We start from the raw sequence: 27,748 nt of genomic DNA on the forward strand, positions 1-27,748 counted from the left end.
TTAGATCATGACTAATGACATCTAGGTCATGAGTTCATTTGTTACAAAGTCTAATTAGCTTTGATTTAATCTGTGGGCCTAGATTTTATCCCTAAATCCAATCAATCTTGTCACAAATGTGCACCCTTGGCCAAGAGGAAGAAGATGCAGCCTTAGAAACCTTTTATTACTATCAGGTATACTTTTTAAATACAGGTTTTGTAGCATCATTTTCATATTAACTAAAGAAAAATCATTGTGCTGCCATAAATTTACTAAAAATTTCCATAATGAGAGGTCTATGAATTTTTTTTTCAAATAAAACATTTTCCCCAGCCTAATCTAATACAATCTTTCTGAAATTTCATAGTTCTGAAATTTTTCTACTTATAATTTTTGTCTGTACTTTTTTTTTTTTTAGGGATTTTATTTTCTCACTTTTTATCTTATATACCTCTATGTGTATTAGGAAAGAGTATTTCATTTTCTTCTATTTTACCACATTGGATTATTAGCTTATGTTTGATCCCTGACTGGGATCATAGTCGGATTCCCACTTCTGTGTGCTTCTAAATGCTTTTTGCTAATAATATTCTCAGAAGATAGAGATTCTGATCTTTAGCCTGAACTGTCAAGCACCAGCACCTGGCCTTGCAACCTATGTGTGCTTTCTAAGAACACAGCAAGGGGATGCTATTAAGAACAGGTATGAATGAAGCTAATCTGGATAGGACTAAGGTAAATCAGAATACAGGGTAAAAGTGCTATATTTAATAGCATCCCCTTGTTGAGTAGCCATAATTCATGGGATCTCTCTCAAGAGGTGATGATAGTCTTCACAGAGATGTGTTATCACTTATAAAAATGTGTAACCAATGCAATTTGATGATAGTAAAGGATTTTACTTGGTTCTTGCTATGAACATGTGCAATTATTGCCTTCATAACAGTTTTAACAGCATGTTAGTCAGTGAGCTTTTATTCCAGTGGAACAATTGAGACTGCTCTGAAGTGCTTGGTATTGAAGTACTATAGCTTTTATAAAAAAGAGTTTTTATTGACAAATCCTCACACACATACAGTCCATACATGGTGTATAATAATGGCTCACATCATCATCACATAGTTGAACATTCATCACCATGATCACCTTTACAACATTTCATCACTCAGGAAAAAGGAATAAAAAGAAAAAACCCATACATCCCATATCCCCACCCCTATTTCTCATTGACCATCAGCATTTCAATCTATCCAATTTATTTTACCCCTTAGCTCCCCTATTATTTATTTATTTTTTATCCGTATTTTTTTTACTTATCTGTCTATACTCTGGATAAAAGGAGCATCAGACAAAAGGTTTTCACAGTCACACAGTCACATTGTAAAAACTCTATAGTTGTACAATCGTTTTCAAGAATCAAGGCTATTGGAACACAGCTCAACAGACTCAGGTACTTCCCTCCAGCCACTCCAACACACCATAAACTAAGAAGGAATATCTATATAATGCATAAGAATAACCTCCAGGATAACCTCTCTACTCTATTTGAAATTTCTCAGCCACTAAAATTTATTTTGTCTCATTTCTCTCTTCCCCCTTTTGGTCAAGGTTTTCTCAATCCCACGATGCTGGTTCCCGGCTCTTTCTGGGAGCCCTGTTCCATGATGCCAGGGATATTTACATCCCTAGGAGTCATGCCCCATGCAGCAGGGAGAGAAGTGAGTTCACCTACCAAGTTGGCTTAGAGAGAGAGGCCACATCTGAGCAACAGAAGAGGTTCTCTGGGGGTGACTCCCAGGTACAACTACAAGCAGACTTAGCTTATCCTCCGCCGGAACAAGTTTCATAGGGGCAGACCGTTGGACCATAGGGGCAAATCAAGGACCCAGACCATTGATTTTGAGGTCCCTACTGCTTGTGAGAACATCAGGAATTCTCCAAATGGGGAAATTGAATACTTCCTCACTTCTTCCCAGCCTCCCAAGGGAACCCCATAAATAACTTTTCTATTTACTGCCCAAACTACTCTGGGACATATCAGGGCATCACACTGACCTGGACAAACGAATACGATCTCACACCCTATTCAAGATTTCATGTATTTATTGTGTTCAACTAAACTGACCATAAAATTAAATTAGTTAATATACTACCCCAAATATAAATTTTACACCAAATAAACATCTCTTCCTTTGGTCTCAAACAGAAGTTTAAGTTTTAAAATATGGACAATATCATCCTTTACCCTGTATTCTGATTTACGTTAGTCCTATCCAGATTAGCTTCATTCATATCTCTGGTCAAATTCTGATCACTTTCTCAACTTTTCAAATAGTTCCTGCTAACTTTCGTAGTTTCAGAGCTCTAATTCTGAGTCTCAGGTGTCACATAAATACCCAAAGTTTCTGGGAACGACCAGTTTATATACAAAGATCTCAGTATCTCAAAATTTAGAAATAACGGTTACACATCCTGAATATATGTGACTTCTGTAGGAGCTTACAGTCTAGAACCTTTACAGTAGGCCCCAGCCTGATAACCGATATTCTTGACTTCAATTCACTGAGTTTTTATATTATAATTAGACTATATGATTGAGGCATGATAATATTTGTCTCTCTGTGTTTCTGACATTTCATTCAACATACAGTCCTTAAGGTTCATTCACCTAGTTGCATGTCTCACAAATTCATTCCATCTTGCATCCACTCAGTAGTCCATTGTATGTATACACCATAGTTCCCTCTTCTTTCCCTCACCTTAGGCCACCTCCATCTATTGAGAATCCCGAACACTGCCACCATAAACACCAACATACAAATGTCCATCCCTGTCCCCACACTCATGTATATATACACTCCATGTATATATTGAGCAATGGGGTTACAGGATCATATGGCAATCCCACGCCTGGCCTCCTCTCGAACCACCACACTGCCCTCCAAGGGTCTGCACTTCTCAGTTTCACTACTAGACAGTGAATAGTTACATCTCTCTCTGCACATTTTGTCTAGCATTTGTTTCTCTCTGTTAATTTTTAAGCAGTTTGATTCATACACCCTACAATCCAAACTAGGTAAATAGACATGCCTTCACCACCATAATCTGTATGAAGATATTTCCTTTTCCACTGAGAATCCATACCCCTCCCACAGGCCCCTCCCGCCACCTGTTGATATTTAGTTTTGCCATAATACTTTTGTTAACATTCAGTGGAAGTGTATTACAATATCACTGCTGACTATACACCCTAGTTTGCATTGATTGTACTTTTTCCTATATGCCATCTATTTAATACTTTGCAATATTGATATTAATTTGTTTCCCTTCAAGCAAAAACATTTTTATATTTGTACATTTAATCACCATCATTGTCTACTCTAGGCATCGTAAGTTATACTGTCTCAGTCTTTATCCTCTATCTTTCCTTTTGGTTTTATGTGTGCCCCCAGCCATTCTCCTTCAATCATACATTCAGCTTCATTTGGGTACTTATATTATTGTACTACAGTCAGGTAGTATTTTGCTATCCATTTCTGAATTTCAGTCCTGTTGCACAATCTGTATTCCTTCAGCACTAAATGCCCAATCCCTACCCTACTTCTATCTCCTGATAACCTGTGTTCTTAACTTCAACTCTCAAAGTTCACTCATTAATGTTAGTTCATGTTAGTGAGACCATGCAGTATTTGTCCTTATGTTTCTGGCTAATTTCACTCAGCATAAGGTCCTCAGGGTTCATCCATATTGTTACATGTTTCATGACTTTATTCTGTTTTACAGCTGCATAATATTCCATCATATGTATATATTATGGCTTTTTTAGCCACTAGTCCATTGATGGACATTTGGGCCATTTCTACCTCTTGTCAATTGTAAATAATGCTGCTACAAACATTAGGATGCAAATGTCTGTTTGTATTTATACTATATATTCAGTTCTTCTGAATATATACCTAGTAATGGGACAGCTAGATCTATACTTAGCTTCCAGAGGAACTGCCAAACTACCTTCCAGAGTGGTTGTACAATTTTACGTTCCCACCAGCAGTGGATAAGTGTGCCTCTTTCTCCACATTCTCTCCAGGACTTGTCGTTTTCTGTTTTTCTTTGTTTTTTTTTTTTCATAGTGGCCATTCTAGTAGGTGTCAGATGATATCTCATTGTGGTTTTGATTTGCAAAGTTGAGCATCTTTTCATTTGCTTTTTAGCTATTTGTATTTCCTTTTCTGAGAAGTGCCTGTTCTTGTCTTTAGCTCATTTTTTAATTGGGTTGTTTGTCTTTTTGGTTGTTGAGTTGAGGAATCTCTTTATATATTCTGGATACTAAACCCTTATCTGATATGTAGTTTCCAAATATTGTCTCCTATTGCATAGCTACTTCTTTACTTTCCTGACAAAGTTCTGTGATGCACAAAATAGTTTAATTTTGCAGAGATGCTATTTATCTGGTTCTTCTTTCAATGCTCATGCTTTGGGTGTAAGGTCTAGGATACAGCCTCCTATCAGAAAATTTAGATTTCCCTATATTTTCTTCTAAATGTTTTATGTTCTTAACTCTAATGTACAGGTCTTTGATCCATTCTGAGTTGAGTTTTGAATAGGATATGATATGGATCCTCTTTCCTTCTTTTGTGTATGGATATCCAGTTTTCTAAACATCATTTATTGAAGAGGCTGTTCTCTTCCATGTTGGTTGGTTTGACCACCGTATCAAAGATCAATTGTCCATGGATTAAAAGGTCTATTTCTGAACACACAATTCGATTCCATTGATCAATCTGCCTATCTTTATGCTAGTATCATGCTGTTTTGACCACTGTAGCTTTGTAATATGTTTTAAAGTCAGGTAGCGTGAAACCTCCTACTTCGTTTTTATTTCTCAAGATACTTTTAGCTATTCAAGGTACCCTACCCTTCCAAATAAATTTGGTTATTGGTTTTCCTATTTCTGCAAAGTAAGTTGTTGGAATTTTAATTGGTGTTGCATTGAATCTATGAATCAATTTGGGTAGAATTGACATTTTAACTGTATTTAGTCTTCTGATCCATGAACATGGTATGTCCTTCCATTTATTTAGCTCTTCCTTGATTTCTTTTAACACTGTTTCTACTTTTCTGCATATCTTTTGTATCCTTAGTTAATTTAAATTTAAATATTTAATTCTTTTGGTTGCTATTATAAATGGAATGATTTTCTTGATTTCCTCCTCAGACCACTCATCACTAGAGTAGAAACTCTACTAATTTTTGGACCCTTCCACTTTTATGTACTTGTTTATTAGCTCTGGTGGCTTTGCTGTAGATTTTCTGGAATTTTCGACATATAGTATCATGTCACCTGCAAACAGTGAGAGTTTTTCTTCTTCCTTTCCAATTTGGATGCTTTTTATTTCTTTTTCTTGTCTAATTGCTCTGGGTAGAACTTCCAACACAATGTTGAATAGCAGTGGTAACAGTAGGCATCCTTGTCTTGTTCCTGGTCTAGAGGGAAATCTTTCAGTCTTTCTCCATTGAGAATGATGTTAGCCATGGGTTTTTCATATATTCCTTTTATCATGTTGAGGAAGTTCACTTCTATTCCTATCCTTTGAAATGTTTTCATCAAGAATGGACATTGAATTTTGTCAGATGCCTTTTCTGCATCAACTGAGATGATCATGTGTTTTTTTCTGCTTTGATTTGTTAATATGGTGTGTTACATTAATTGATTTTCTTATGTTGAACCAGCCTTGCATACCTGGAATAAATCACACTGGTGTATGATTCTTTTAAAGTGCTGCTGTATTGTTTGCAAGTATTTTGTTGACAATTTTTGCATCTATATTCATTAAAGGGATTGGTCTGTAATTTTCTTTTCTTATAGTATCTTTGTCTGGCTTTGATATTAGGGTGATGTTGGCTTCCTTGGATGAGTTAGGTCTTTTTTCCTCCTCTTAAGTTTTTTTGAAGATTTTGAGCAGGATTGGAACTAATTCTTTCTTGAATGCTTGGTAGAATTCACATGTGAAGCCATCTGGTCCAGGACTTTTCTTTTTGGGGAGCTTCTTAATGACTGATTCAGTCTCTTTACTTGTGATTGCTTTACTGAGGTCATCTATTTCTTCTCAAATCAATGTTTGTTGTTCATGCCTTTCTAGGAAGTTGTCCATTTCACCTACTTTGTCTAGTTTATTAGCATATAGTTGTTTGTAGTATCCTCTCATTACCTCCTTTATTTCTGTAGGGACAGTGGTTATGTCTCTTTTTATAATTCTGATTTTATTTGTATCCTTCCTCTCTCTCTCTCTCTCTCTCTCTCTCTCTCTCTCTCTCTCTCTCTCTCTCTCTCTCTCTCTCTCTCTCTTTGTCAACCTAGCCAAGGGTCCATCAGTTTTATTGATTTTCCCGAGAACCAACCTCTGGTTTGTTTGATTTTCTTGTTTTCATAATCTCAATTTCATTTATTTCTGCTCCAAATTTCATTATTTCTTTCCTGTTTTTTGCTTTGGAGTTATTTTGCTGTTCTTTCTCTAGTTCTTCCAGGTAAACAATTAATTCCTCGATTTTTGCTCTTTCTTCTTTTTAAATATAGGATTTAAGGCAATATGCTTTCCTTTCAGCACTGTCTTTGCTGCATCCCATAAATTTTGATATGTTTTGTTTTCATTTTCATTTGCCTCAAGATATTTACTGATTTCTCATGTAATTTCTTCCTCGACCCACTGGTTGTTTAAGAGAGTGTTGTTAAGCCTCCATATATTTGTATGTTTTCTGGCCTTCTGCCTGTTAATGATTTCCAACTTCATTCTACTATGATCTGAGAAAGTGTTTTGTTTGATTTCACTCTTTTTAAATTTATTGAGAGTTGCTTTGTGACCCAGCATGTGGTCTATCCTTGAGAACGATCCATGAGCACTTGAGGAAAAGGTGTATCCTGCTGTTGTGGGGTGTAATGTCCTGTAAATGGCTGTTAAGCCTAGTTCATTTATCATATTATTTAAAAATCTCTGTTTCCTGATTGATCCTCTGTCTAGATATTTTATCCATTGATGAGCATGGAGAATTAAAGTCTCCAACTATTATGGTAGAGTGTCTACTTCTCCCTTCAGTGCTGTCAGTGTTTGCCTCATGTATTTTGGAGTACTCTGGCTTGGTTCATAAATTTTATGATTACTATGTCTTCTTGTTGAAATCATACCTCTGCCTTCTTGCCTCCATGGTTTCTGCTGAGAAATTCACACAAAGTCTTATTGAGCTTCCTTTGCTTTTCTCTTGCTGCTTCCAAAATTCTCTGTCTTTGACATCTGATAATCTGATTAGTAAGTGTATTGGAGTATACTATTTGGATCTATTCTGTTTGGGGCATGCTGGAGTTCTTGGTTTTGTAATTTTATGTATATCATAAGAGATGGGAAATTTTCAGTGGTTCTTTCCTCCATTGATCTTTCTCCTCCCTTTTCTTTCTCTTCTTCTTCTTCACCCATAACATGTTTATTCAGGCACTTCATGTTGTCATGTAATTCCCTGAGACCCTGCTCATATTTTTCCATTCTTCTTCCTGTATTTTCTTTTGTGTGTCAGAATTCAGTTGCCCATTCCTCTAGGTCACTAATTCTTTCTCATGCCCCTTCAAATCTATTGTTGTAGGTTTCCATTGTTTTTTATCTCTTCTGTTGTGCCTTTCATTCCCATGATTTCTGTGATGTTTTTTTGAACTTTCTATTTCTTCTTTTTGTTCACCCAGTGTCTTCTTTATATCCTCCCTCAACTCATTGATTTGATTTTTGATAAGATTTTGCATGTCTCTTTGAACATCCCAAATTAGTTGTTTCAATTCCTGTACCTCATTTGAAGTGTTAGTTTGTTCCTTTGACTGGGCCCTATCTTTGATTTCCCTGGTATGATTCTTTTTTTTTCTTTCCTGGCATTTAGGCATTTGATTTCCTCAGTAAGCATATTCTGGGGGTTGTTTTCCCTCCTTTACCTAGAGTTTTCTTGCTGGATGACTTTGTTCTCTACCAGTTCTTTGACATTCAGTTCAACTTATTCTAGACCTCTGGCATAGGTTCTATTTAACTGATCAGAACTTTTCAGTTCTTGTTTTTCTGTTTCTTGCCCTGCCTATATTGAGCCTTTTATTTATTCATTTATTTTTTGAGGAGGGTCTCCTTAAATATTATAGACCCCAGTCAGATATTCCCAGATCTGACAGGCCCATGTCTCAGGAGGAAAGAGTAGTCAGCATCAGTTTTCCCTCAGGGTGAGACCCAGCAGATTGTTAGAGTTTCCTATGAAGCCTCTAGACTTTGTACTTATCCCGTCCTGCCCAGCCTCTGGCACTTGTCTGTCTGCTGCTTCCCACCAACATAAAATGATGCAGTGCCTTTAATTTCATCAGACTCTCCCGCCAGGGTCATGGTTGACACAGAAGTCAGGGAGTAGGATGGCTTTAATTGCTTCTGTTTTGTAGTCTGTGGGGCCTCAATTCCTTGATGGAGGAATTATGCTTGAGCTGGGCCCCACCTCCTTTTCTTGGTGAAGATATATCCTTTAGGAAATTAACTCCTCTCACCTGACTAGTTATTTTGTCTGTCAGACAAGCTTAATTCTAACTTTGCCTAGGACAGTGCTAGAGCCTGAGAATGCTTCTAGTTCTATTTAATGAGCTGTTTAAAGGGTTAAAAAAAAAAAAAGAAAAAGGTCTTTTCAGAACCTGACCCTGCTCCTTGGATTTGTCAATCAAGAACTTGAGTTGGTCCATGGCTGTATGTATCTCCAGGCTGTATGTGCCCCCTTTTCCTCGGGATCCAGCCCTTTACCAGTATTTTGGGCTATCCAATTAAAAAAGCCTCTGTTTGTTTGTTTCCATCAGCCCCACCTCCTCTCTCCTGGGGCAGAAGCTCCTAGTTCCTTAGTGTTTATTCCTGGTTTATCTGTGGTAGGGACCTGTTTTCAGTAGTCAGAACTTGTTAATTCATTCCGCAGTTGCAGCTTGGTTGAACCAAGCCCTTTCTACAAGTAAAGTCTGTTTCCTTTCTACTTGCTGAACCAGCCTGTTGTGTTCGTGGGGGAGGGGCACTAGCCTCTAGAGCTTAGGAGACTTACAGTTCTGTGTGGAATCTCATCCATTCCACCTGGATGTGTGTATGCTGTGTGTCAAATTACTGATGTTCCCCCAGCAGTTGTTCTATACTCTTCCTGGCTATTTACTAGCTGCTCTGGAGGACAAACTAAATCTCACACCTCACTATGCTGCCATCTTGATCCTTGTGCACTGTAGCTTTTTACTCAAGGGAAAAGGTTACTTAATTCTCTTTTGCTCCTATTTATTTGATCTTTGCTTCTGTAGGAACCCAGTCTATACCTATATCTATATAGCACTTTTTACAGTAATTTTCCCAAGTGATTTGCACAAAGGCTGGATCATGGTCTTGTCCATTTCTAAAGATTCTTATAAATTATGATCTCTAATCATTTAGAGCACTATGATTAACCAAAGTGGAAATATTGAAAACCATGTAAATAAAGATGGTCCATTTCAATAAAAAGATCTCAGTAGAGCTAAGAAATTAAATTTTTAAATGCAGCTTTTTCTTCCCCTATTCTTTTTTTGATCCATATCTCTCCTATCTACTCCTCTTATCTTGCCAGTCAAAGTAGAAATAAAGACAACATAATCGAATTAAGAAATCTGTTTTTATTTTCAAGGATTATCTTATATCACTCTAAAGCTGATCCAAGGTTTAGAGATGAACACTGTTTTAAAATGCAAAATGTTTATTCTATGGGTATATGTCATAATGAGGTTTCTTATAATCCATCCTATTTAGTAGATTATAGATTTCTTATGAACCCAAATATAGTATTTTCCAAAGTGTATTCCAAAAAAACACGTTAATCCCATAAAAGGGTTTTGTGTCTAAACAAGCTGGAAAATACCACATGCAGATCTTCCTCCTTGAGGATGTGATTTCTAATAGTCTTTTAAAGGCTCTGAGAAGTCCTATAGCAAATACATCCAATGTTTTAAAATCTGAACTTCAGAGTCCTTTTATCTGAATAATATCCAATAGTATCAGATAGCACACTTTGGGAGATGGTACATAATATGTTAACATTGAATTGATATATTCAGAATCCATAAGCATATCAATAGGACTCACACTCACATTTTTCAAATAGTCATCTCTTGAGAATTATATATTTAGTCCATTTTATGAGATCATGTAGTTATTTTTTCCATACACTTCTTAAAAAGTAAATAAGATTTTTAAGTGTATCGAAAAAATAACTACATGATCTCATAAAATGGACTAAATAAGGAGCCTTCAAAGTGATGCTCTTCAAGTTCTTTTTTCCTCTTTAAGTAAAGCATGAAGTTGCAGTATTTGGAGATAAAGTTTATGCTTTCTTACTGTGCATCAGATGGTCTGCTTAAACTAAATGGTGATATGAAATTTCTGTGATTGAGATGGAGAGGATACTTTCTATATACTTCTACTGGATATACATTCAAATTGCTATAGGATTTGGCTTGTCATTTGTGTTTCAGTAAGTTTATCACTCCTTAAGTGATATCCAAGTCCTCTTGGATAAGCAATTGCTATTTTTCAGAAAAGAGCATGGCGATCTTTCTACAATTAGAGAAAGGGCCGTTTTGTTAATCACAGAAAATTCCTCACCTCTCCAAAAAGCATTCTGGTTTCTCAAAATGTCATCGTTATAAAGGTTATGGAGATCATTTATTACAATCCTTCCACTTTAAGGTTAGTAAACTGAGGCCCAGAGAGGTACAATAGCTTGCCCATGTAGTTAGTTTCTAGAGTTCATATCATCTGACTCTCATCACATAGTCCTTTCCAGTGACCTATAAACACTAGTGTTTTGATCCTGAGTTATTTAGAGAAATGGAATTAAGTAATTTAGCTGATAACCTCAGGCAAAGAACATATTTGCACACCTAGGTTTCCTAATCTGTAAAATAGGCATTAATAGTAAAGAGCATTATTTTATAACTGAGTCAAGTTCCAGATGGGGAGGATGGTAATGTGGGGGCAGCAAGTGGGAGATTTGTATTCTCTACAGTTTTTCTTAGTTATTCTCATAAAACAAACTGCAGAAGTAAAGTTTCATAGACATTCTTCTCTGCTAGGACAAGTATTCAGAAACTAGAATGTAAAATCTTTGTTGGGGGTATAAATTTTGAAAGGTTTAGAATCATGGTATGGTGCTTTACAAAGAGACTGAAGTTTTCCAGGATCTGAGTATAATCCCCCAGCCATGAAGAGTCTAAGTCTGGTTCACAAATGGTGAACTTCTTAATGACCAAATGGTTCTAGAAATGATGGTACTAGCAAATCCTAGTCTGGCCTTCAGAAGCAGGCAGACTAATAGACATGTCTCCCAGGAAGGGCTCCAAGGCTCCAGACTGCCCTTCTTCAGTACTGTGAGTGGCTCTGAATAGGGGTGTTTTAGTTTGCTAATGTTGCTGGAATACAGTATACTAGAAATGGGTTGTTGGCTTTTATAAAGGGCATTTATTAAATGATAAGTTTACAGTTTTAAGGACATAAAAATGTCCAAACTAAGGCATCCAAAGAAAGGTACCTTGACTCAAGAAAGGCTACATGGGAAGGCACATGGATGGCATCTGGATCTTCTACCAGCTTCTGGTTTCAACCAGCTCTCTCAGCCCCTGTGAATCCTTCTGGCTTGCTTAGCATTTCATTGGAAGGCACGTGGTGACATCTTCTGGGCCCTGCATTTCCAAACATCCATGTCTAGGTGTCTGCTCTCTCTGTTAGTACTACAAGCATCTCCTTCAGCACTCCAAGCATCTCTACATGTCTACATCTATGGGGCTTCTGGTTCCTGTCTAGCTTCTGTTGGCTCTCTCAGCTCCTGACATCTCCTAGGGCTTCTATATTTCCAAACATCTGTGTCTGCATCTACATCTTAGATTTCTCAAAATGTTTCCTCTTTTAAAAGACTCCAGTAAACTAATCAAGACCCACCTTGAATGGGTGGAGCCACATCTCTGTCTAATCAAAAGATGACACCCACAATTGGATGTGTCACGTCTCCATGGAAACAATACAGTCAAAGGTCACACTCACAACTAAGTGAGTCAAACTCTATGGAAACAATCTAATCAAAGGTTCCACCCTAAACCATGGGTCTACTCCTCAAAAGATTAGATTAGGAGAAAGAATACGGTTTTTCTGGGGTACATAACAGTTTCAAAGTAACACAAGGGGGTATACCACCTATTTGCTTGAACTTAGCATACTTCTCAGCTTCGACAATATACATACAAGCTTTAGCTTCCTTTATCCTTTTAAAAAGTTCCACTTGACATTATTCCCTTCCATATCAAGTGCATTTCTTCATTCCTCTTCCTAGCAAAGCCTCTCAGGATTGACCATATGTTCAGGCTGCTTCTTTATCCACGTTTCAGTGAAATTGGTCTTACTACAGTCATCAGTGATCTGCGGTTGCTAAATCCAATAGACATTATTCTAGGTTAAATTTACTAGAAGTCAGCTAATCAGCCATTCCATCCTTGAATCACTGTCTACTTTTGGCTTCTCTGACTTTATGTTATCCTGTTTTCTCCCTACCTTATTGGCAATCCCTCAGCCTCATTATCTTGCCAAATAATTTTTCTTTGGCCTAAGTGCCAGAAGCAAATCTGTATGTTTACTTATAACTTCACCCCACTTTTTCCTCTCTTGCAAGTTTTGCACTTTGTGTATTTACACTTCCCGTGTACCTTCATATCTGCTCACTTCTTCTGTTCACATTCTTCATGTCCCCACCAAAACGTTGTCCTGTTGGAGGCCTTTCTTGACCAGCTTATCTAAAGTAAGTCTCTGTCTGTACTAGTCTGTAATGTAGGCCGCATTTCTTTCACAGCGCTTATGATTACCAGCCCCTTATCTGTGCTTTTTTCTATTGCATGGGCTGGCTCTGGGAACTGAACCTGGGTCTCTGCCATGGCAGGTGAGAATTATGCTACTGAGCCACCACTGCACTGCCCTTTCTGTACATTTTTACTTATCTTTTATTTGTCCTTGCCCCAGTAGAATGTAAGCTTCATGTGGGTAGAGACCTTATTGATGCCCAGTCTATCTCTAACAGCTATGTGGTAGGTGCTTAATATCTGCTGAATGAATTAAAGAACACAATTTATGACAGGTGAGACAGGATCAGTCTACTTGGCAGTTTTAAGTTCACGAGGTAAAACAAATGAACTGAACCTGGAGATGGTGCTGACGTTACACTTACACAGCCTTTGCTGTTCAGTTTCTTTTCTCTTTTTTTCATGATGTAAATCTTATTGGGACTTATGCACATGTAATTGATTCCTCAATTGTTCTGCTTGTAAATTTAGAATGGTATCTTTGAATCAGAATCTTTTGAAATGTCATTTCTACAAAAGTTGATTTAAGTCCATATTCATTTCCCTGTCCTCTATTGTCAGAAAATGACCAGTATATGTACTTATTATGTGCACCTTTTCAGGTATGGCTCAAAAACTATTAACAACCATGGAAATTTTGGTAATGCTTTCTTGGGTGGCTGCCACAGAATATAAAAACCCCTTTATAACTATTCGGAGACTTGAATTTCTTTTAACTCAGACCTTAAGAACTTATCATGAAATAGCATTTCTTTTCCCTTATACCTGTGAAAATTGGGCTTCACATTTTTAGTATCCTCTACTACAGTGTTTCTCAAAGTATATTCCCCAAAATAGCAGCTTGTTAGAAATGCCACCTTTTGGTCCCCACTCTGGTTCTACTGAATCAGAAACTTTTGGTTAGGAGTCAGTATCTATGGTTTAACAAACCCTCCAGGTGATTCTGATGCGCACTCAAGTGTGAGCACTACCACTTAACTATGTAGAAATAACTAATGTGGATGCAAAATGCAGTATAAATATCCAGATGTCCTTACATAATGATGGTAGGATGATATCAACTTAGTTATGATTCCAGTACTCTGTACATTATCAACATATAGAATAATGAAACTATAACTTATGAATGAGAAAGCCCATTTAGTTATTGCAAGAATTATTATTGACTTTTTTGGTTTTTGATGCATGGTCTGGGAATCAAACCTGGGCCTCCACATGTGATTGACTTTTAACGTTCATTCTGATATTTCATACTTAGTAGATGCAGCAAAAGCCCAATAAATGCTTCTATATTTTACTTGTTATTACAGTTAGCAGTCACAGTTAGCAGAAATAGATATATCTGCTGACTTTAAAGCAAGGCAAATAATTTACTACTGATATTAGGTAGTATTTACTACTTTTCATTCAAGCGATAGGGTTTTTTTTTTAATTTCTAGGTAAAAATAAGAGGTTACATGTTATGTTACTTGATTTCCTTTCTGAAGTTCTGTTTTCCCTTTGATGTCATTTACAAAATGGACATGTCATATTTCTGGTGTATCTTCTCCCTTTGGTCTAACTTAATTGGAGCATTCATGAAAATATCTGTTTTGAAACTCAAATGGAAGTGCATGCTGGCCAGCCAGAGTTTATATACCATGGGAATACAATTTACTGAAGTTTCCAGATAACGTAGTTACTTCTCTGCAGAGCTTTGGTGACCCACCTAAAGACTTCATAATGGTAAACTGTTTCAGACAGAGGTCTTGAATCAAGACAACAGAAACCAACTCTGGCTGATTTAAGCAAATCAGAGAATTTATTGACAAACTATTTGTGGCTCACAGAATTTCCAGGAGGCTCAGGCTGGACAAAAGGCAGGTATTGGGCAGGTTTAAGCAGCAGCCAGACCATAGACAAACATACCACAGGGACAGTTCAGTGAGGATACCACACTACTGCAGCCATCTCAAATACTATCTGCCATTGCCACCACTGGTCAGTGAACCTGGCACCACTAATAAATGGGTGTGACTACTACAACCTGTCATGGTTGCTCTTTTTTTGTGCCAACTCCTGAGTTAAGGCAAGTGCCCTGGTTATTTGAGCCCTAAGCCTATTTCCTCTATCCTATTTGGAAAAAAAATCGGGAAAGTGAGTATCTGGCCTTCTGGGTCTTATAGTTGGAAGTGAAATTTGCCTCCCACCAACATTCACAAATTAAGGAATAGATTTTATGACCCCTACTGAATCATGAGCCATAGTTTAAAATATGTTTGTTTATACTACCCTGCATTATAGTTTTTCACATACTTTTTTAACCTCATTTCTTCTCATTCGTTATACCCAGCCACTCTGAACAGAATTCTAATTTCTTCCCGAATACCAGGATATTTCCTCTGTTGTAGCTATTGTACATGCTATATTCCCTTCCTGAGATATTCTTCTGTCTGTTTTCCATAAGGATGACTCCTTTTCGTCTTTTTGTTTCAATCTAAATCTCTCTCCTTTAGGTGTGATATTCATTGTCTACCATATCTAATGTGCCCACCTTCCATTTATTCTGCTCCATTATTCTTTTTTTCTTAGCACTTAAGGAAACTTATAATCATCTTATTTCATTTCTTATTTTTGACCATCTACTCCTTGATGGTAGAGGTAATTATCTATTTTGCTCCTTTCATTCTAGGTGTCAGAAGAGGTACTTAGTCAATGTTGTTAAAAGAATGTATCCAGAGAGACCCTCAATGCAATAAAACATTGTACCAATGTAAGATACTGGTACAGATATAAGATATTGTAGTAGCGTAAGATCTTATTATAATACAATATAATATAATGATCAACATTACTATATTCTATCATCAAAATAAATTTTATGATGTGAAAGTTACAAACATTTTGACTCCCTTAATTTACCACTGTCATACCTTGCTTATTTTTATTTATTTATTTATTTATTTATTTATTTATTTATTTATTTATTTATTTATTTATTTGGCATGGGCAGGCTCCAAGAATCAAACCTGGGTTTCTGGCATGGCAGGCAAGAATTCTGCCACTGATCCACCATAGCACTGTCCCTTGCTTAATTTTTTAATGACTAGCTTATTAATGCAGGATGTTAAAAACCTAGGTAAAATACAAAATATATAATTAAGAGGTATTATATATCTGAACTTGTGGGTAGCACCTGAAGCTAAAGAAATAAAATAGTTATAACTGAGGTAAACTGACATAATTATCCTAGTGACAAAGTCAGTAGGGAATATTCAAGGACCTGCTTAGCCAAGGTATATACCCAGGCATGACATGATGCAAACAACACTAATGTACTGAATTTTACAGATCAGAGTCTTAATATTTACACAGAACCTCATAATAGAGTCAACTATGGAGATGCTTCTGTGTACAAGTTTGTGTATTTTTGTGTGTTTATGTTCAGTATCGGATACATAATGCAGACCAATGGAAAGATTTCTCTTGTGTTATAGAAATAATATGATGCATTATTTTCATGTCCTAGACTATAGTAACAGTATAGGACAAACAAAGCAAAAACAGCATCTTTTAAATGTGTATAAAACTGTTTGGAATTTAGCTGTTTGGGGACTGTACAGTCCAGAAATAGCTAGCTACCTTCAATCTGATATGGCAAAACTTGAATAATTTTCAAGAATATGTTTGGAAATTTCTGTGGAAAATAATGTGCAAGCAGTAGCTCATATGCAGGATGTAGTCATTATGCAATATGAATGAGAAGCTGATTTGAGCTATCAGAATCACTGAATCTTGATTTCCAGTACCTAAGAAAGAGCTGTTTGTTTTTGCTTTTGGTGCATCTTATTTTTATAAATTCTTTCATATTTATTCAAGAGTTTAGAGCATTTTGACTTACAGACATGGAAAAGATCTTCACAGATTACCTGTACATGGTTCAGGCTCTGGCTCCGGCTCCAGACAGGACTCCAATCAGTGGGCTAAGTCCTATCTACTTACCTTGAAAGAATAATGGCTAAGGACATTATGGTCTGCCTCTGTTACCTAATCCAGTGTTTGAAAGTTGCCTCTGTTTACCATTGCAAATGTGTATTTGTGATAGTCAGAGACACAATTCATGACCCTTTATCTCCTAATAATGTGTGTGTTTTCTTTCCTAGAAATTTCCATTCTTTGCCCCAATGTGTGCTTCTGCACAGTTCCAAGGGGCACAATTGAGTAATGGGGATGGTTTATGGATTAGACATATTCTTCAGTGTCTACTTCTCTTCTGTTAGTCTTTGATCATTTTCTGCCTCATGAATAATTGCCAACTAGAGGGCAATAAGAGACTTATAATAGTCTGTTTTGCTTTTTTACTGCCATATTTTCATACTGGCTTGAGGGCAGTATGTAGATTTTACATATCTGTGATGCATTTATTTACATTACTATTGTTCATTGAAAATTAATTAAATAAATGGGATATGTTTCAAGGATGAAGTGATTCAAATCACTTGGTACATTCTTTTGTGATAAGGGTAGTGACTTCAATGATCATAGAACTTCTAAAACCCATGTATTCTGGATAAGAGAGGAGAGTAATATGGCATTAAGGTATAAGGAAATCCCAAACAGATAAAGAAAGCTCATTTGGCCCCTGTCCCACCTGTCAGGATTATTCCCCAATAGTCATTTACCTCTTGCATTGACATGCATAAAATGGATATATGGAAGTCAGATTCTTTTTTTCTAACATAATGGTTGAAAGCATGGGTTAAATTCGGATTCTAAATCCAAGGTTTACCAGCTGTTTTCTTGGGATAATCTACTTAACCTACCCATGTTATTCACTTTATCTGTGAAATTAGGAATTATAACAGTACTTCCCTTATAGAGTCGTGATGAGGATTAAATGAGTTTACACCTGAAAAGCACATAGGATAGTGCCTGCTGCTTAATAAATGTTCAGTAAATATTAAAGATCATTACCTTTAATTATTTTTCATTTTTTAAATCAAATTATTAATAGGGGACATATTTTATCATTTTGCAATGGGACTGTGAAGGGGAAAGCCAGTACCATGTCCTGCATCTGTCAAAGTATTTATTATCCTCTATCTATTTGTATATCCTACATGGCTATACTTAAATATGACTATCAGATTGTATTTATTTTAAGCACAGTTAAATGGAGTCACTGTCATATTCAGTGTATATGAATTTAAATGCTCTCGTTCCTCTTTTAATCTAAATTTGAAATCCAAATGGCTATTGTTTTATTTTATTTTTATTAAATAAATATTTCATAAAATAAATATATAAATGAGATTTCCAATTGGGAAATACAGCAGTGATGAGAAGAATGAATCATATGTATTTTAAAGGATATGTATTTTTTTTAATTGTAAGAAAATATTCTCAGTGGGGATGTTTCTGTCCCCACCCAAACTGAAGTTTATTCCTGATTTGCTGTGGCTCTTTTGGAAAGTAGCAACTGTAACCAATGTGGAATACTTCCAGAGTACTATTATTATTATTATTATATTACCATTATTGTTATTTTACTAAACAGTTACATTATAAATTTTGCTGGATTAAAAGTGCCTCATTAAGTTGGTACAAAAGATCTTAGAATAGTTTAGCATAATTTCTTATTTAAGTTGTAACAAAGCCAAAAAGGATTTGTGTTTTAGGAACTTGTGGAACTAGCTAATATGTCAAAAGTACTTTTAATACATTTGTTATTTGTTGACTTTTTAGTGTATCCATTATCTGCCAACAATTGTGCTAATTGTTGATGGTACAGATGGGAATAAAACATAATTACTTGGAAGTGTGAATACATGAGAACATTAGCAATAAGTATATTGAATGTTTTAGTTCAGGTGTGCACAGAGTGTTAGGAAAGTACAGAGAACAAAATCTAAAGCCCTACAAGAGTGGCCCTGGAAGCAAGGGTATAAAGAAATAAATCTGAATTAAGGTGATGCTTGAGCTGAGAATTTAAGGATGTCTGAGTCAAAGAAAGGGGATTGAAGACAAATATAAAGGCGTTCTAGGCAAAGGAAACTGTATGCAGCAAGGCAGGGAGGCAAGAGAGCATACCACTTTGGATGGACCAGCAAGAAGGTCATTATAATATGAGTGAAGGAAGCATTTGAGGACATGGCTCACACCAAGTCCAGAAATTATTTAGGCACTAGCCCTAGAAGTCCAGAAATTATTTAGGCACAAGGTCTCTTACAAGGCAGGTTAAGGAATTTGACCTTTGTTCAGAAAGCAAGAGGGAATCATGAAAAGGTTTTTAAGAAAAGTTTTATTTTCATAATTGCACTTAGGAGAATTTCCCCTGGCAGCAGAGTTGAAGATCTTCTTCAGCAGAGAAGAGTTTGGAAAGGAGTCTGATTAGAGGAAGGAAAGCAATTAAGAGGCAATTATTACAGAGGGCATTATGAGTTAAGGCAGTGAGTATGAAAATGGAAAGTAGATTGAGAATTATTTAGAAGGTAAAGTTTTTAGGACTTAGTAGCTAATGTCAGTCTGAGTGAAGAAGGAGTTGACAATTATTTCCAAAGCTGAGAATGGTGGTGCTGCCCTCCTCTGAGTGGGGGAATATAGAAGGGGCAAGGGAAACACTGTTAATCATAGGCTGAATTTCACATATAGGACTTCCCATATGTCATGCTGTGTCCTAGGAGAGCTAGCCAGTTGGCTGTTAGAAACCCAGATTTAAAATTTTAGAGCTATAATTAGAAAGTAAAAAGAAAGGGTATATCAAACCTATAGAGGATTGTTTACTATGAACATGTATATGATCACACAGTATGTAGTGAAGGTATGTGTTCTGCATAAAAATAAGGAGAAGAAAATAAGTGCTAAAGATGAATCTCAGAAAATACCAGTATATAAGGTGCCAGAAAACTAGAGACTCCTAAAGTTTCTTGAGAGGTAGTGATAAAAAAACTTTTTAAGTGGAAAAGAAATGCCACAGAAACTAAAAACAAGAGAGGTTAAGATAGAAAGACCTTCATATATACATAGAAAATGTCTGAAAATTGCATTCCATATTTCAGTAGTGGCAAGGTCTGGGATGTGGGGTTGAAGAGAAAGTCAAAAGAACTGGAAATTTTAGTTTTTTAACCCTATACCCTTTGATATAAAATTATATTATGCCTTTCTGTACTGTTTTAGCAACCACTAAGAGCTGATAATTATTTCAAAATAAAAAGCTAAAAATGTTATTTTAAGATGCAGGTTATATTCAGTTGAAAATGCAAAACAAATCAGTCAAATAAATTTAATCAGAACAGGAAAGAAGAGGGAAAGGGCAACATGAAGTGGTTAACAATGTCATACTACAGATAGGTCAAAGAAGATAAGGACCGGCAGGAGCTTTTTAGCTTGGTATTTAGATTTGGTCACAAGTGACCTTATTAAACATTCTAATGAAAAGGTAAGTGCAGAAGCTTGATTGCATTTGTTGGGAAGTAGAAAGTGAGGACATGAAGAGGTGACAAGAGAAGAAACTTCATTCTGAAAGGAGAGAAAGAAATCCTAGATAGGGATTTAAGGTCCAAGGTTGAGTGAACAATTTGCTCAATGTATGGTGGCAGAAAAGACCCATCCTAGCTACCTTAGCCATGAAGATTTATTTCAAGCCACCCAAGATGAAATAGTATGGGTAGTTGACTTGTCAGCCCTCAGTCATTTCAGATCCTTGCTTGTCTAAGACTGGGGGATATTGGAGGTTTGAAAGAAATCAGAGAAGTCGTTCAGCAAGATTTCTTGGCAGGGAGAAACCTGAGCTTATTTATATAGTGAAAGTAGGCAATGGTAGAGGGCTAGAGCTCTAAAGTACAGGAAAGAGTTGAGATACTTATTAAAATTGTATGTATGTTTAATTTAGAAGTTAAGCTCAATTATATCTGGGAATGAAGTTTCAAGCAAAATGCAAAGCTCACCATGTTCCAATGGATAAGTTAACTGATATATTTTAAATATACATTCACACTAGAAAAATTAAATAAAATGATATAAATAAGCAAGTAAATTTCTTCTTTTTTGTTCTTCTTCTTCTTCTAAAGCCGAACAACAACTTATCCTTATACAGAAACACAGATGTACAGCCAGAACACTGGAGGAAATTACTTTGATACTCAAGGGAGTTCTGCACAGGTGACCACTGTGGTCTCGTCCCACAGTATGGTGGGCACCGGTGGGATTCAGATGGGTGTCACGGGAGGACAACTCATCAGCAGCTCTGGAGGAACCTATCTGATTGGCAATTCAATGGAGAATTCTGGTCACTCAGTAACACACACAACTCGGGCCTCTCCAGCGACAGTAAGTATTTGAATTTTAACTTAGTAGCTTCTATTGTACATTTTCTTCTATAGGGGAAAAAGAACAACATAGACAGGGCTGGAAAAGAATATGTTACGCAGTTTTAGTATTGTGGTATTACACAGTACATAGTATATATATAGCATTATGCAGATTGTCCCTGATATATGCCCCCTCCATTACATGAATTAGGAAGTTCTTATTAATAATGGGAAGTAAAAGAGGTAATCTTTATTCATTAAACTGCTGATTTTAATAGGCTTTCCTCAGTAGTATTCAGTAAAATGCTTTAAATTTCTAAGGAAAGGAAATAATACATTATTATTAATATATTAATAAGTAAAGTTTAATTTCATTGAGAAGTTTTATAGCTGTCAGCAATATTATTTATGGTTATTCATCCCCAGATATATTATCTTATTATGGACAGCATTTCTGAAACCTTAGACATCTAAGTTTTGCCGTATCCACATTCCAACTGTAAGATTATTTACTTAATATATATTTTAAATGGACTCACTTTTAAAATAGAAAACACGTATAATTTTTCTAATGTGTATTAAAGTCAATATATAAATAGTAAAATGAAAAGTGTTTACCCATGTACCATATAGGAAGTCATTTTGCATTCTACCAGAGATATACTTTGGAAAGTTTTGATTTAGGTGATTCCAATGAAAAACATTTGTGTTGTATCTGTTCATATCTAAAAGCAAATAAATAACTTAGGAACACGTTTGCATATTTGAGTTTTCAAGTTTTTGAAAGTTAACAAATATATTTTCTTTTGACACGCTATTCAATAAGTGGCATTGTCTTATAAGGTTGTCCAGAATTTGATATCATCGAACTTTGTACTTGAACTTCCTTCTTTCACTTAAACTAAGCAGATGATGAAAAATAATCATTTAAAGCCATCTAGCTATAGTATAAATGGAACTGATTTTCTAGGTGTTTCATATAAAAAAGAATTGGGGATTTGAATTAAATGGCCACACCCCTTTTAATTATCTTACCAGTACTTTATTCTTATGATAAAATAGAGATAGAAATAAATTTGGGAGAAATTAATTTGAGAGACTTTATTTTTCACATTTTATGGATTTTCTTCAGAATATTTATGTACTTGACAAATACTTTGTATATACTTTATATGTTTGTAGTGATTACATGTGTTCATAATTTCATCATTTAGTGCCTTTTCCATAATCCATTTTTAAAAGACCTTTATTTTTAATTTACTATTGATTACTAATATCAGAATAGATGACTAGCTGTTATGAGCAGATAGTTGTTTTTTTATACTTTTTGTTGTCTTATTAAAGTATTTCTTATGTGTATATTTTTGTCTTTCATTCTTTAATAACATTAAATACAGCATTTCTAAACTTTTCAGTCATACTAGTATATGTATGTGGATTCGAAATTAAAAGGAATTACTGCTAGTCAATCATAGCCTCAGTGGATCTCAGTTCCCTCATTAATAAAATAAGGGGTTAGACTTAAATGATCTGATTTCCTGTCAGCTTTAAAAATCATATGAGACACTATTATGAAGGGATTGTAAAATATTTTAGATATAACCCTAGCTATATCTTTAGTAGAAATGAAAAGATATAGAAGAGATGCCAATACTTTATAGCACTCCTATTAAAGACCACCCCGAATGTCATTCTCAGTGAAAGGTGAAGGACTTGCCATTAAGGCCTTAGGAAACTGGAAAGTGGAGAGACTATGTCCTTTGCCACCTTCATTTCATCCACCCTCTCTCCCATGCCGGCATTCCTTCTCTAGCCCCCCATCCTTTCCCTACTTCACCCTCGCCAGGCTTTCCAAATTGCTTTCACAATGATTTTTCTCTTCCCAGACTGAGTTTGGGTTTACTGAATTTACAAGTTCTATCACTGTATTAGCTAAATTGTTTTATCTCAGGTCATGTAAATACCATTTCAACATTAATGGTGTAAATTGTATAGTTTGAATTTTTCCTGTAAGGATACACTTTGGTTTTTTTATATAAAGCTTGAAAGATTGTATTACTTCTTAAGGTATCCATTATACAAATTCGATGTGTGATTTTTTTATATTGATAAACTAACACTTAAAATACTGAAAAATAATTGGAAATAGTGGGAAAGTATAGTAAAAACAAACCATCAATTCATTATATCAATTGTACATATTAATTTTACACTTGAGCTTTCATATTCAAGAGTCATATTCATATTAAGAGTAAAAGTTCTGTAAGGGTTTTGATTTGTTTACAAGGGAATTTCCTTTTTAGCAAAAGGAGTTTAAAAATTAAATAAAAATAACTTTTGTATAGAAAAATCACAAGGTGCCCCCATCAAAGCCCACTTGATTAGTGGCATACTTATCTATATATACTTCGGCTGGTGTTTATGGTGTTACTTTGCACTTATTAACAATATTTATATTTGATTTAGAGCCCCTTTTCAATTGCACTGAAAATCTTCATTTGCTTAGTCCACAGTGAAGTTGTGTATCTCAGTTTGCAGTTTCATACCCATTACTGTAGAAGAGTAACAAAGTTTAAGTACCATAAAGCCTATTTAAGATTTCCTACCATCCTCCTCTTGCTGTATATTAGGAAATTGAAGGATTTTGGTTGTTTCAACTCTTAGAAATCAAAATATTTTAGTAGGTGCCATTTTATTAGAAGGAATTTGCTTGATTTTACATACCTTTTTCAATTCATTGTAGAACCATACAAAAATGATATATATAAGCACAAATCTTTAATGACTTGTTGGCTAAGACTCAAACCATTTCTTCCCCAACATTGAGCAGATTGTGCCATATTAGTTCAGTTTTCCTGGTTATTCTTTAGCATTTGACCTACTACCTACAGCATGGGTGATGCAGCTGTGTTGGAGTGGCCTATTGTGTGACCAAAGTACCTGACGGAGAAAGTCAGGTATGCCTTCCCTTAATAGCCTAGAATTAAATAGAAAAAATGTTCATGCAGCTAAATTCAGGTTATGTGAAACTAAGCTTAGATACTTGGAAACAACACAAACCAAATACCGCTACTCAATTTCTGAGTAGCAAGTTTCCCTTGCATACTTCCCTTGACTCTTTCATACATTTGATCTATATCTATGCAGAAATGCTTTAAGTTTATTAGGAATAAATTCCTGCCAAACAGAAAAGCTTACCCCATTCTGTAAATCAGTTTCTAAAGATATGTTAATGTAAATGTAAAAAAGTTAATGGTTTGAAATCGAAGTTACTACTGAAATATTAATAAATTAAGAAATATTTAACACTTGACATATTTTCTTACCTAGTGTAGTATTCAGTGTAAAATCATCTTTCTTATACTAAAGGATCTCTGAATCATTACCAGAGAATTATTATTTGAACATATGTTTTACTTCAAGTTTTATAACTTCAAACGAAGAAAACATTTTAAATAAAACTGCTTTAGTGTTTTATTTTTGGCTTATGCATTGTAAATTTTTTTAGTTTTCAGGTACATAGAAATGTTAGCATTTTTCAAAAGATTATCATGGTAACAAATTAGACTTTATATGATTAACATATTATGGTACAAATTACCGATTTTCAGATTTGGTCAAAATACTATTTCTCCTTTTATTTACTGTTTTATTTGGTCAATAGAATCCATGTATGTTTAAAAACTAAATATATATTTATTTATACATACACACAAATATTTAAAGGCATTTCCTGCTGATAGTATTTTATGGGAATTTTCAGAAAAATTATGTAACATTTCAGAAATGAGTTAGTAAGTTGCAACTTTAATAAATGTTTCAGATTTCATGAAATTAATGCTAGGGATCTATTTATTTTCAATATTTCAGTAGCACATAGACATTAAAGTGCAGAGTTGGCTACAGTCATAACTCATCTCATGTATCCTTTGACCTTCCTTTCTGACTACATGATCATGTTTCTTTCTGTGTCTTAATTCTTTTGAAACTCTTATATGTTTTTCTTCATTATTTTTCTATATAACCATGTAATTTATAGAATGTTAGAATTTTGGAGCCTGAGCATAACTTGCATTTGAGGATTAAAAGTCTGTTATTATAGTTGGTGATATTTTTGTGCTCTTTGCAATGTAGTTTGTCTTAAAACCAGACTCTACAATAATTAGCAATTTGCTTTAAGTAGTTTTTTTATTCCTCCATTAAGTAGCTTTCTTATTCTTTTAATTATATGATTATTTATGGAGTTTTTTCCTTCTTGATAATAAGAATACGTTAAACATTTTAAGCCTGTGGTATGAAATTTTTGCACCTGTGTGTATATACACTTAGAAATTATATATATTAAATGACTATTTTTAAAATTAGATCCCACTATGGGGCACAAGGGAAATGTCTTGGGATTATTATTGTTCATATCTCCTTTATCTCTTTTGATTAATATAAAATATTGTAATTTTTTCAGCTACTAGGAAATTTTAAACATCCATCTGCTGCTATATAAGATAAAATTTGGCCTAGCTTATATAATTTATAAAAAGTGAAGAATCATTTATGAATTATTAATGCTTTCATTTCCATACTCTGGGGTTTACATGTTTATGGATTTGATGTAAACACTTGGTTTTTCTAAGAAGGTGAATTTATTAATTCCCCAGAAAAAAATTTCGGCTTTCTTATTCCTTTGTTGAGGTGGACCAATGGCCATTTGTTTTATTTTAAATTTGTTATTAATTTATATGAATTAGTTTTTCATTCTTAAGGTGAACATTCAAAAGAGATAAAGTATATAATTCAGTCTTTCTCTCACTCATTTCCCAGTTCTCTTCCTTAGAGGCAACCAATGTTATCAACTTGTTCAAGTATTATTCTAGATACATTCTATGTATATATAAGCAGAATGATACTTTCTGTCTCTCTCTCATTACTATTTTTTGACCAAATGTCAACAAAAATTACTATCACTTCCTTTTTTTGCCTAAAAATGTGCCTTACAAATTTAAAAAATTTCAATACATAAATTACTTTCTTATTTTTATGGGAAATGACTGTGGTTGAATAAGCTGAACTACCAGTCTGTCTTGCCAAAGCAAAACAAATTTTAAATAACTTAGTATGGTGATATAGAGATAGAAAAGTAATACAGTCATGTGAGATGAAAATTCTATTTAACTATCATATGCTTGAAAGAAAAAAATTTAAGTTAGAAGTGCATATAAATTATGCATATATCACAGATCTTATATTACAGAAGTAATAATTTCTATTTTAAATAAAATTTACTTAGTCTTACAACTAGCCTCTGATTAAAAAAAATACCTTTTCCACTTATTTTAGCAGAAGCATAATTGCCGTAATGGTCTTAGTATTTTCTGTTTTCCTAAACCAACGTCAGTCCTCAAATGAAAACTCTTCAGAGTACCATTAATCTTCTGCTTCCTGCACTGACTGCTAAATTGACTATGAGGTTCTGGAACCTCATTTTCAAAGTACTTAATAAAATGGGACTTTGAGTGACTTGTAAGTCTCCATCGCTTCATCTAGATTCCATTTGACTGTCAGTCAGTTCTCCATTGCTCCAGCATTGAAGCTGATAAAATCTGGAGGCAGTAAATTTATGGTTAAAGCTGTAAGATATTCTACTCTTAGAAATCTTGATAAACTGGATGGTTAAGACAAACAGAATGACAGGGGCCTTCAACCTCTCTTAAGGATAGCCTAGAAGAAAATTTTGTATAACTAAAATAATGGGGGAAGGGTAGGGATAAAATAGCTCTACCAGTCATTAAAACATTATACAATTAATACTAATTAAAGCAGGATTGTCTAGGCATATGAATAGGCCAACAAGTAGACTAGAGACCATAAATAGACCAAATTGCATATAGGGATATAGTATATGAGAAGGTAGCATTGCATGTTTTTGGAAAAATGATGATTTGGACAACTGGTTAATCATTTAGAAAAGAAAATTAGTATGATTTATACATAACTTTTTTTTCAATAATACAGGGACACAATTTAATGATTTTAAGTTTTTTTGTAGTTTTCTTTTTTTACAAATCAGGGGCCATAAATATTTAAATAATCCATCTTTTAAAAAGTACCTTTACAACATCCACAGAATTAAGATGAAATATAAACCTTTCTACTTACAATTTTTATACAGCTTAACCAAATCACAAATGCCACAAATAAATGTTAAATTGTAGCAATGTAATGAATAAACATTCAGATTCTTAATAAAATCTTCCTGTAATATTTTTAAACTTACTATGCAGAGTTTCAGGATACAATGCCAAGAAGGCACCAACAGTACAAAGCATTTTCAGTAGTTTCTTGAGTGTGGTACATGAATAAACAGCACAAACAAAGGCAATGAGCTTTAAATTAACCTGGTGCAACCCTTGAGAACTTGCTCTGAATTCCCAGTTCTTTCTGAGCTATCATGCCAAACCAATTGTAGGAGGAAACAACCACACATTTACTTGATTATTACATGCTTCTCTTCATTAGATGAAAACCGTATTTCAAACATCGCCATTACAATTTTAAGCACAAATGTTTTAAGAATATA

The 27,748-nt window shown here is 34.8% G+C and overlaps 1 protein-coding gene across 10 annotated transcripts in view; it reads left to right on the forward strand.

Moving 5' to 3' along the window:
* RFX3 (regulatory factor X3) overlaps positions 1-27,748 on the forward strand; it is a 382,072-nt gene that overhangs the window by 241,250 nt on the left and 113,074 nt on the right. For all 10 annotated transcript variants that reach the window (XM_077148291.1, XM_077148294.1, XM_077148298.1 and 7 more), the window contains one exon: positions 20,935-21,193. In XM_077148291.1, the coding sequence (XP_077004406.1) occupies positions 20,935-21,193 (259 nt within the window). The remainder of the gene's footprint in view (positions 1-20,934; positions 21,194-27,748) is intronic.

This window comes from Tamandua tetradactyla, chromosome 2, assembly GCF_023851605.1.
Source record: "Tamandua tetradactyla isolate mTamTet1 chromosome 2, mTamTet1.pri, whole genome shotgun sequence".
NCBI classification, from domain to species: Eukaryota; Metazoa; Chordata; class Mammalia; order Pilosa; family Myrmecophagidae; genus Tamandua; species Tamandua tetradactyla.